Source organism: Piliocolobus tephrosceles, unplaced genomic scaffold (genome assembly GCF_002776525.5).
Source record: "Piliocolobus tephrosceles isolate RC106 unplaced genomic scaffold, ASM277652v3 unscaffolded_1155, whole genome shotgun sequence".
In the NCBI taxonomy this organism is placed as follows: domain Eukaryota; kingdom Metazoa; phylum Chordata; class Mammalia; order Primates; family Cercopithecidae; genus Piliocolobus; species Piliocolobus tephrosceles.
The window spans coordinates 1-12,574 of record NW_022292699.1 but is presented as its reverse complement, the minus strand read 5'-3'; the positions used below and the strand labels follow the sequence as shown (position 1 = coordinate 12,574).

Genomic DNA, 12,574 nt, shown 5'->3' with positions numbered 1-12,574 from the left:
TATCTCTACCTCTTCCTATAAAACTACTATTCCCATATCATAGGGGCTCCATCCTAATGAACTTATCTAATCCTAATTACTTCCGAAATACCTCACCTCCTATTAACATATGAATCTGAGGACTATATTTTCAATACATGTAATTTTGGGGACACATTCAAACCATAGCAACATTTCTAAATAAAACATTATACAGCAGATTCAGAAAATAATCTAACATGTATAAAATCGATGACTGTTTTGTCTTCCATTTATTCATCAAACATATATTGAGCAGCCATCATGATGTTGTGATAAGTGTATTAAGGTGGTTGCAATTACAAAAATGAATGAAATATGCTTCTTCCTGGTGTATATTGCATAATGGGGGAGACAAAGTTGTAAATCAATGATTTTAATACAACATGGCAACTGCTCTAACACAAGTAGTAGTAGGACAACAGGCGCCACTACCTCTGCTGGGGTTGGTGGTGGGGACACATCAGGGTGGGGGCAACATTTGATCTTAGCCTTGAAGAATGATTAAGCTTTCAGCACTCACCAGATATAGGTGGGGAAGAGAAAGCAATTACTTCAAAGAGGAAGGAAAAACAGGTAGCCCTATTTTAATTGCTCATCAGTGACATGTAAAAAGCAGTCAACAGCTTGGCTTTTTGTTTGTTTGTTTGTGTGTTTTTGAGACGGAGACTCACTCTGTCACCTAGGCTGGAGTGCAGTGGCATGGTCTCGGCTCACTGCAACCTCTGCCTCCTGGATTCAAGAGAATTCTTCTGCCTCAGTTTCCTGAGTAGCTGGAACTACAGGCGCACACCACCACGCCTGGCTAATTTTTGTATTTTTATTAAAGGTGGGGTTTCACCATATTGGCCAGGCTGGTCTTGAACTCCTGACCTCGTGATCTACCCACCTAACCTTCCAAAGTGCTGGGATTACAGGTGTGAGCCACCGTGCCCGGCCCAAAGCTTGTTAATTATAGTCCTAAATGACAATAATGTGGAAAGATAGTGTATTAGTCTGTCCTTATATTACTAATAAAGACATAACTGAGACTGGGTAATTTATAAAGGAAAGAGGTTTAATGGACTCACAATTCCACAAGGCTGGGGAGGCTTCACAATCATGACAAAAGGCAAATAAGAAGCAAAGTCTCATCTTACATGGCAGCAGGCAAGAGAGCTTGTGCAGGTTAACTCCCAATTATAAAACCATCAGATCTCCTGAGATGTATTCACTACCATGGGAACAGTAGGGCAGAAGTCACCACTATGATGCAATTATCTCCACCTGGCCCCACCCTTGACATGTGGGAATTATTACAATTTGAGGTGACATTTGGGTGGGGTACACAGCCAACCATATCATTCTGCCCCTGGCCCCTCCCAAATCGCAGGTCCTCACATTTCAAAACCAATCATTCCTCTCCAACAGTCCCCCAAAGTCTTAACTCATTTCAGCATTAACTCAAAAGTCCACAGTCCAAGGTCTCATCTGAGACAAGGCAAATCCCTTCTGCCTATGAGCCTGTAAAATCAAAAGCAAGTTAGTTACTTCCGAGACACAATGTCAGTATGGGCACTGGGTAAAGACGCCCATTCCACATGGGAGAAATTGGCCAAAACAAAGGGGCTACAGGCCCCATGCAAGTCCAAAATCCAACAGGGCAGTCATTAAACCTTAAAGTTCCAACATGACCTCCTTTGACTCCATGTCTCACATCCAGTTCACGCTGATGCCAGAGGTGGACCCCATGGTCTTGGGCAGCTCCACCCCTGTGACTTTGCAGGGTAAAGCCCCTCTCCCAGCTGCTTTCACAGGCTGGCATTGAGTGTCTGCAGCTTTTTTAGATGCACGGTGCAAGCTGTCCGTGGATCTACCATTCTGGGCTCTGGAGGATGTTGGCCCTCTTCCCACAGCTCCACTAGGGAGTGCCCCAGTGGGGACTCTGTGTGGGGGCTCTGACCCCACATTTCCCTTCCACACAGCCCTAGCAGAAGTTCTCCATGAGGAGTCCACCACTGCAGCACACCTCTGCCTGGACAGCCACGTGTTTCCATATATCCCCTGAAATCTAGTCAGAGGTTCCCAAATCTCAATTTTTGTCTTCCACATACCCGCAGGACCAACATCATGTGGCAGCTATCAAGGCTTAGGACTTGCATCCTCTGAAGCAATGGCCTGAGATGTACCTTGGCCACTTTTAACCCTGGACTGAAGTGCCTATGAAGCAGGCACCAAGTCAAGAGGCTGCCACAGCAGAGGGTCCCTGGACCTGGCCCAGGAAACCATTTTTCTCTTCTAGGCCTCCAGGCTTGTGATGGAAGGGGCTACAATGAAGGTCTCTGACAAGTCCTGGAGTCACTTTCCCCATTGTCTAGACAATTAGCATTTGGTTCCTCGTTACTTATGCAAATTTTTGGAGCTGGCTTTAATTTCTCCCCAGAAAATAGATTTTTCTTTTCTATTGCATTGTCAGGCTGCAAACTTGTCAACATTTTATGCTCTGTTTCCTCTTGAACACTTGCTGCTTAGAAATTTCTTCTGCCAGATAGCTGAAATTATCTCTCTCAAGTTCAAAGTTCCACAGATCTCTAGGGCAGAGGCAAAAAGCCATAAGTCTCTTTCTATAGTAAGAATGACCTTTACTCCAGTTCCCAACAAGTTCCCCGTCTCCATCTGAGACCACCTCAGCCTGGATTTTATTGTCTATATCACTATCTGCATTTTGGTCAGAGCCATTCAACAAGTCTCTAGGAAGTTCCACAGTCTTCCACATCTTCCTGTCCTCTCCTGAGACCTCTAAACCTCTGTTCCAACTTATGCCTGTTACCAAGTTCCAAAGACGCTTCCACATGTTTGGGTATCTTTACAGTAGTGCTCCACTCTCTGTGGTGCCAATTTGCTGTATTAGTCTGTTGCTGTATTAGTTTGCTGCTAATAAAGACAAACCCAAGACTGGGTATTTTATAAAGGAAAGAGGTTTAATTGACTCACAGTTCCACATCACTGGGGATGCCTCACAATCATGGCAGAAGGCAAATGAGGAGCAAAATCACGTCTTACATGGAAGCAGGCAAGAAATCTCATGCAGGGGAACTCCCATTTATAAAAACCATCATATCTCGTGAGACATCAGATGTCCAGGAGAAAAGCATGGGGGAAACAACTAAAAGTACTAAGGGACAAAGATATTTAGAGAAAGTTCTGGTTTGAAAGTAATAAAATGAGACCTGGCTTGAAAAAAGGGAAACATTGTTTTCTGAATAAAGAAACACTCAAACATGTATTTAACAGAAAAAAGAAAATCACCAAAGAAATCTAAGTTAAGCAACTTGTTTGCAGTTGGGTTAGAAATATGGGTTGCTGCTCATTTAGGCCTGTGGAAGGAGGTTGGAGAAGAGAGATGTTCAAATGATGATTCATCAGGTCCAAAGAGAAAATGTCATAGATCAGCCACTACCACAACTTCATTTTATAAGTTAATCATGAGCCATATACAACCACTTATTATGAAGTATCTAAGGTTATACGGTTTGGCTGTGTCCCCACCCAAATCTCTTCTTGAACTGTAGTTCCCATAATCCCCACATGTTGTGGGAGGGACGTGGTTGGAAGTAATCGAATCATGGGGTCAGTTATCCTCATGCTATTCTCATGATAGTGGGTGAGTTCTCACGAGACCTGATGGTTTTATAAGGGACTTTTTTCCCTTTTGCTCAGTACCTCTCTCTTGTTGCCTTGTGAAGAAGGACTTGTTTGCTTTCCTTCTACCATGACTGAGGCTTTCCCAGCCATGCGGAACTCTGAGTCAATTAACACCTCTTTCTTTATAAATCACCCAGTGTAGGGTATTTCTTCATAGCAGTGTGAGAATGAACTAATACATAAGGGTACCAGAATACCAAGCTATTGAGCACAGGTGACCAAAGATAATTGTGTCTTCAATAAAAACAAATAAGCAGTCAGTAATCATGAGTTAACAGCAGCTCATACATGACATGCTAGCTATTGGAGAGTTGGCAAAGAAAATCAAGAAGTAGCTTGCTTTTATTTATGTATCTATTTATATTATTGATGTTAATAACAGTAGCCATTTTATCAAGTGCCTATTATGTGTCTAATATAGTACCAGGTTTTTTACACAAATTACGTCATTCAATTCCAGAGTGACCCTAAGACATAGAGGCATACCATTATCATCTCATTTTATACATCAGGAAATTAGTCCTTACAGAGGTTAAAGAACTTGCTCAGGGACAAATAGCCTTTAGGTGGTGATGCTTTAAAATGAGGTCAAACTTCAAAGCCTATGCTCTAAACTGCTATGTTAGATACTAAGCTATACTCTTTCTGCTACAACCCTAGTCTCAGCCAACATAATCTTATACATGCATTGTTGCTACAATCTGTCACATCTGTGGTCTTATCGAATCCACAACATCCAGTGATCTTTCTAAAAATTAAATCAATCTACATCACTATCATGCATCAAAGCCAAAATGGCTTTCCACTACATATAAAATAAAACCCAAGTTCTTAACCTGTGAGTCTCTACGTGTCTTCATCTTTGCCAAGCTCTCTAGTCTCAGTTGTCTATTTCCATTCTTCCTCCTCTCACTCTACTCCAGGCATACCTGCCTATTTGCTGCTCCTCAACACATTGTTCTTATTCTTACTTCATGACATTGCTACTTGCTCCTTTCTATCTAAGATGTTGTTTATGAAGTCCTCCCATAGCAGATTCTATCCATTGTTTAGTTCTGAATTCAAAAGTCAACTCCTCAGAGAAGCTTTTTCCCACATCTCCTAAGTAAAATGTTGGCCTCTCTCCCACCACTACCATTCTCAACCTTCCCTTTGCCCACGTAAATATAAATTAAACAACTGCACAACTATAGACTGTATGTTCTTAACTGTGAGTCCAGGATCTAGAACAGGTCTGACACATATCAGGCACTCCATAAAACATTGGTTTCCTGAGACATTGGTACAATAAAGTGTCATATTCATATGACCATTAATGCATATATTAGATAAATGCATAAATACATCATATGCATAAATGCATATTGTGTGCAGTACATGAGTTTCTTGTAGTCATCCTGAAGAAGTGGAATTTATACCCAACACTCACAATTTGGTTTTAAAGTCAAGACTAATGGTGCCACACATGCACCAAGAGGGTACAATAAAGATTATTATTTACATGAGTCAAACAACAAAAATAGAGTAAGGCTGTATGAAACTTCAGCCCTGATGCTTGACTGACAACTGAAATTGGCCATGTTCTATTTTATTCTGAACTAGTTTACAAAACATTCTATGAGGCCTGCTGCCTAAAATCAACAAGGAAGGTATAAGTTCCCTTGCTTTGTTCAAGAACTGAATGTTTGTTTTAAAAAGTGAAATGAGTATCTTGGTCACTATCAATGATGTCTGGAACTCCCAAAGTCTAGAACAGCAAACACAAAGGAGTGCCTTGGTAAGAACATGGTATTGTGGTTTTGATATGTACAGAGAAATGTATAATCTTAATTTATATTTGGGGTATCTATGAGTCAAAATATTTCAACAGTTCTTTACCCAAAATGGGGCAACCCTGGATAAAGAATTGTTTTCTCGACGGTCAGACCAAAGAGTCAGACCATTGACAATAGCTCAAAGGTCTCTAAAAATGTTCAGATGAGGTCAATTATTGGCCAGGACATCCAGTGTGAAGATGACTGTTTAAAGTTTGGCCGATCGAAACTTGGGTTTTGTCCTTTATCATGGAAATCCTGGTTAAGATATGAAAAGCAGCAGTTCTCAAGCAAGCTCTGTCAGGGGTGAGGGTGGTAATGCCATTGGTAGTAGTGAATACTAACCCTTTGGTAGTCACTCTGTTGATTCTAAGGGACTCCCTGGTTATCCAAGGAGTCTGAGAGAGCAATGTCCTCTTCCAGAACTGTGGAATCTAGTGAGGGACTGAGGACAGAGGAGTTACCATCTCCTGTAGGTGGGAATAGACAGAAAAATCAGGTGTGGCTCCATCCCGTAGTGAGGAAGTGTCACTAGCCATGATTAACTGAGTGCTACTTCCATGGCCTAGGTATAATGAACAACTAGATGTGGAGGGTCACAGGTTCAGGGCCTAAGAGAGCTTACATTTCTGGTCAAAACCCAGTAGGTTGCCACCAGTCGCCATACTAATGGCATATAGTATAAAGCCAAACAGAGCAGTTCCTTGTATCAGAAGCCCATGGGCAACTAATGCCTATCATTGCTGGTCTGGAGACTTCAGTAAGCATGAAGTGAGGTTGCTAAAATCTCTACAGTGAAGAAGTCTCTGGGGGTGCCTAATACAAGTGCCTGCCGCATGGCAATTTAGACAAATTCCAGAGCCTTTTGTTGCACGTGGCCTCATTCAAGATGGACCAATTTACAAGTGAAAGAATGAATAAACTTAAATAAATTTCTATGCAGGGAATATATGACCTCCGGGATCCAAAAATGTCTAAATGATATTAGACTTGTTTTAAAAATGTGGGTACTGAGACTAAAAGCTTTTTCTTGACACTATTGAATTAGAGCATCCCTCAGATTACCAAATAATTTTCAGAAATTTAACTGATGTAGTGTGGCTATGTACTACGTGTGGGGGCAATGGCTGATCTCCTTTTTGTGATCTTTTTTGCTAACATTTTTATGTCCTGAAGAAGTGTGTCATAGGAAACTCCTCAGAAGAGGTTGTCATCAGTGTAATGTCATACCTGAGCATCTAAGAAAATCTAGATATAGTTAACATTCTGCCTGTGAAGATTATATGAGATGACAGGAGTGGAAAGATACCCCACCAAGTACCCTGGTAGAGTTGTATCGTGTCCCTTTTAAGGTGAAAGTAAGTACACTGCCGGTGAGAGGCTGTTGAAATAGGAACTGAACAGAACATTTAGCCAAATGCTTTGCTATTACTGCAAATTATTTACCAGCTACGTATTGGATGCAATCAGTAATTTCAATAATATTAGGTATGAAGACCTGATGAGGGGGACCATGACATTAATGTTACAGTAATATACACTGAGTCACCATTTATATTTTCCAGATTTAAGAACAATCCAAATTTGGCTGTTAAATGCATAAGCAGTGAGGGTACTCATCTATATAGGTCTAATTCTCTAAATAGGTCTTATATAACGGGTTTCAATTGCTGAAGATTCTATTTTAATTTAGATTTGGCCTTTTAAAACAACAACTGAGGAAGATGTCAATTATTAACTTATTTTAACTGGGTGAGGCAGTCCATAGGGTCCCATTTTTCAAGCTGACTACAAGTACCAAAGACTTAATTTTAATTTATTACTCATTAGGTCAGATTGTCCATGATCAGTAGGGGATATTTGGAAAGAACTGATGCCATGGGTATGGGGATTGTAGGCAGGGGAATAATTCCGATAGTTGAGGCTAGGCATGTCTGTTCATTTCCATTTTAAATTCAGGAACTCTCCAGCTGTTTTTATCAGCTTGCCCGGATGTGGGGTAGGAGAAGGGAATGAGATGAAGCTTAAAATCTGGCGGCAGACAAACATCAAAAATGGAATCAAACTCATTATTGCATACTACCACCCCACAACACATCACAATTCTATCTACACCCTCACCGCCACCCTCCCCCATACACAGAAACACCAATTCCTTTTCCTCTTTCACTGTGGGATAAAGTATTAAGCAGGAAATTTGCCTTCAGTGCTCATTTCTCATCTAGTTCTTAATCCCAATATCTGGCTAACTGTGGCTGCCAGCCTGTCTCATAACCTGGAAGGTTCACAACTCCCTCCCTCCTCATACACATGCTCTTCCCCTTCTTTCCTTCCCTCCCCATTATTAGAAAACACCACAGAGACACACAGAGCTTTTCAAAATCTTTTGGTTGAATTTTAATCATCAACATCCAAGAATCCTGGTGCAGTATTTCGTTTCTCTGCACAGGAGATCATTTCTAGAGGTTAACCTAGAGATGAGATAGGTCTTGGTCTTCTACAGGGTTCTCAGTATCACTTGAAGTGATGCTGCCACTAGAGGTGGTGGAATCCTCCTGGCTCTCTTCCTCCTCATGCGGTTTATCTTCATCCCTGTTTTTACTAATCCTCCGATGCAAAATTATCACATCTGACTTCTTGCCCGCTTTACGTCTTTCTGAATTCTGCTGAATGAATGTTCTTATCTTCTTGGCCACTTTTTGCAACTGGAAGAAAAACAGAGTGAGCCAAAAAGAGACATTAATTTGGAGAAGTGGATGGGGAATGTGTGGGAAGGGAGATTTTGTGATGATGAGTACAGGTTGAGGAATGATTTTGTGCCAGATAAGGACAAGGTAGGAATCTTGGGTTAGGTATCAATGGGAAGGAAGAATCACATAATTTGGGATAACTGACCTCATCGGTTGCACCACCTTTAGCTTCACAAGCAGTCCTCTTCCTCTCTTTCAGGCTGGGACCTTCTTCGTCTCTGGTCGTGGATGGTCCAGGCATGTCTGAACTACCTTCTTCCTCTTCAGAGTCCTCATCCAGAGTGTAGCAACGTACGCCTGAGGGCCCTCTTGGCTCCTGGGAAAGCTCTTCCATCTTACAGCAATAGTAGTGTATGGCCTCTTGAATTTCCTGAGGGACATTTTCTATCTTAGCACAATGGAACCGCTGCCGTTCAGTGCGCTCCTCTTCTTCACTGGATTCTGCCATGCTAGATCAACAGTAACTCAGAGCGTCTCTTGGTCTTTTCCTGATCTCTGACGCCCTAGAGCAACAGTAGCCTACCCTAGGCCTCCTGATTTCTCTCTATATATACTCCTCAGGACAATGAGATGCCATTCTTCAGTTGTGATTGGCCGGCAAGAAATTCCTCTGCCAATGGTAGCCCTGGGGTGGCTAAGACATCACAAAGCACCACTCCTGACAATTCCATGGCTAAGACATCACAAAGCACCACTCCTGACAATTCCATGGCTTAGACATCACAAAGCACCACTCCTGACAATTCCATAGCTTAGACATCACAAAGCACCACTCCTGACAATTCCATGGTGGGAGGGACAGGGTACAGAGGAGTTTAAATGGTCTGGTTAGAGAAAAAGGAGAGCTTCCTCAACACCACTAAGGGTCATTCTAAAGTGATCTCTCACCCTTCTTCATCTCTCCTAGTTTAATTGTGGTGTGTCACATGGCTTAGAAGGGTGTTTTCCCCAAGCCATTCCCCATGGCTACCTCACTCAGTCATTCATTCTGTTGTCTCCCAGCCTTCACCAATACTAGATATTTTGCATGCCTTATTGAAAATCCTTCTGAGCCAATGTGCCCATATTTAAGTCTCAATAGAGATGTGAGTTCTCTCACCGTTCTCCAACACTTGCCTCTACCAGGCAACTTTCCCAGGGTGTGTGTGTGTGTGTGTGTGTGTGGTTACTGGATACAATTCATGGATATTCCTCTCTACCTTATTCATACAAGTTTCTTCCTTCAGAGTACCTCATATCAAGTCAATATCATCAGGATTATGGGACTCCTCCATGAAAATGGTTGAATGAATCCCTTGTTTTTTTCCACAAGGGTGTCATGGATGTTTCGCCCTAAAACCCTGATGATCAAAATCTTTTTTGTGACAGTGACCTAAGCAGCATCGTAAGAAGCATTTTTAAAGCTCCTGGTGAGTTATCTGCTTTTAGGAGTGTGTTCTCAACATTTCAAACAGTAACTGCTCTCCCTCCATATGAGTGACCACCCAATGGGCCTGTATATTGAAGAGATTCTCAGTCTTTCTCCTGAGCTGTCTATAGAAAGAACACTAACACCTGGTTTAGAAACAACTGATGGTAAAAATGAAACAGTTGTATCCTTGAGCCTAGTTTCAGTCATACCTTATATTGGAATTGAGACACATGATTCAATCTGAATTCACAGATCCAGGCTGAAACGCAAGACTCAGGGCTGAAATGTCAATTAGTTGAACTGCTGACTTACGTTGTTGAAATCTTTAGCATAGGCTTGGTAGAACCCTACCAATGCTGCACAAAGCAGTACAGTTTAAAGTACAAGCTAGGCCGCAGGCAGTAGCTCAAACTGCATGTCACCAGCGGGTAGCAGTGCCAGTTAGGAAGCTGAAGCAAGAGAAAAAAGACCCCTGGTGCTTGTGAAGAGTGCCTAGATATCCTGTTCATAGATTCAATGTGACAGGATGGATTCCACACCAAAAATTTGGTTTGGATGTCAAAACTGATGATACATGCACCAAAAGGGAATGGAAAAGTTTATTACTCACATAATGAGGCTTTCTGGAGAGATCAGGGCAGGTTTCCAAGCAGGTACAAGAATGCTTGAGAGAACAGAGAGAGAAAAAAAAAAACTGGCTTGGCTTTTATGATGGTTAGGGGGGTAAAGCTGGTATGAGGGTCCCGCACACAGACTAGGGCTTGCATGGTTTGACCCTCACACAAGCCCTAAAGAAGGAATCACCTGGGCTTTCTTATCAGATCTAGGTAAGAACAGGAAGAGGAAGTGGTGGGTCTTGAAAGTTGTTAGCCGTCAAATGTAAAACATGGAGTCAGATGCTATTACAGAGCTATTTTATAAAAGTGTTGTGTAAATGCAAAATGTTCCAGCATAATTTAGAATTTTCACAACCACTGTAACCAAGCTTCTCATATTGTTTTTGGTTTAAGCTGCATTTCATTACATTAGCATAATCCAAATTATGGTCCTTTAAATATGATTTAAGATAGCTTCGGATTATTATTTCTCTGTTCATCAACAGAGAAACTGTGCAGAAAGACAAAGCTGTTACCATTAGCAAGTCTGCTACTCTGTCTACAGGAGTGCAGACCTAATTTCACTATCTGCTAAATTATGTGAGGCTTCTTACCTTCTTCCTATCTCACATGATTACTGGACAAATCAAAGACTGTAATCATAACTACAGAAGTCAACATTTATCGACCACTAAATATATGCTGCAATTATGCTAAATAATTGTCGTACCTGAGACTGGGTAAGTTACAAAAATCAGAAATTTATTTCTCACAATTCCAGATGCTGAGAAGTCCAAGATCAAGGTGCCAGCAGGTTTAGTTGTCTGGTAAGGGCTTGCTGTCTGCTTCCAAGATGATACATTTTTACTGAATCCTCTGGTCGGGAGGAACACTGTCTTTACATGGAAGGTGGTAGAAGGAAAAGCCAGTCTAAAGTTGGATGAAGACTCTTTTTAATGGCCCTGATCCTATTCATTAGCAAGGAGCCCTCATGCCCTAATCACCTCTTAATGACCCCACCCCTTAATACTATCACACTGGCAACATCTGAATTTTGGAGGAAACATATTTAAACCATAGCTATAACCATACCCATATTCAACACTTGTCACAACCCTACTGAGGTAATTTGCAAAATAACACTTTTTGCCACCTCCATTCCAATTGTGGAAGCAGAAAAGATCATGGAGGAGAGCACATGGGAATATTTATAGGGCAGGTTAAAAGGGACATGTATCACTCCCACTCTGGCAAGAGCTCACATAGCCACATTTAACTGCAAGAGAGATGGATAAATGGAATCTACCAAGAAGAGGAGGATAATTTGATTGTTGGTGATCAGCTAGCAATCTGCTACAACTGTCCCATCATCACTTCATTCCTAGTACACAGAGTACAGACTGGTATGTAGTAAGTGGTCACAAACATATCTGTTGAGTGAATGGGTTTGACTATTTGGTCAGAGTTACATATAGAAACATATAGAACTAGGTCAGAAACACATAGAACTTGGTTAAGTAATTTGTTTAGATATGCCACCGAATGCACAAGCAACAAACAAAGATTGAACTGGACTATACCAAATTTAAAATTCTGCTGCAAAAAATTCACAAAAAAATGGAAAGGCAACCCGAAGCAAAGGAGAAACATATTTGCAAATCACATATTTGGTAAAGATCTAGTATGCAGAATACTCTTACAACTCAAAAACAAAACAAAAAAAAAACACCCAATTAAAAGTTAGGTAAAGAACTTAAGCTGACATTTATCTAAGGAATGTATAAATAACCAACAAATACATGAAAAGCTGCTTAATACCATCAGCCATTAGGGAAAATGCAAATCAAAACCACAGTAAGATACCACTTCACACCTACCAAGATAATTATATTAATTATTTTTTTTTCTTTTTGAGATGGAGTCTTGCTCTGTCACCCAGACTGGAGTGCAGTAGCCTGAGCTCAGCTCACTGCAATCTCCACCTCCTGGGTTCAAGCATTTCTCCTGCCTCAGCCTGCTGAGTAGCTGAGATTACAGGCATGCACCACCACGCCCAGCTAATTTTTGTATTTTTAGTCGAGACAGGGTTTCACCATGTTGGTCAGGCTGGTCTCAAACTCCTGACCTCATGAGCGCTCGCCTCAGCCTCCCAAAGTGCTGGGATTACAGGCATGAGCCACCGCGCCCAGCCGAGAGTGTATTTTTAAGAGGGTAGATTTAGAGCATGCCTGTGTGTTGATGTGAATGATTAAGTGAAATCAATGATTGTAAAGAGCAAGAGGATAACTGCAGAAGAAAAAA

At 41.4% G+C, this 12,574-nt stretch overlaps 1 protein-coding gene across 1 annotated transcript; it reads right to left on the bottom strand.

The window, feature by feature from the left end:
- Positions 1-7,987: 7,987 nt before the first annotated feature.
- Positions 7,988-8,714, bottom strand: LOC111531009. Its single transcript, XM_023198247.2, has 2 exons — positions 8,412-8,714; positions 7,988-8,221 (listed from the first exon to the last, which is right to left on the bottom strand). Exons 1-2 carry the CDS (start codon positions 8,712-8,714, stop codon positions 7,988-7,990), a joined length of 537 nt encoding a protein of 178 aa, XP_023054015.2.
- Positions 8,715-12,574: the final 3,860 nt, after the last annotated feature.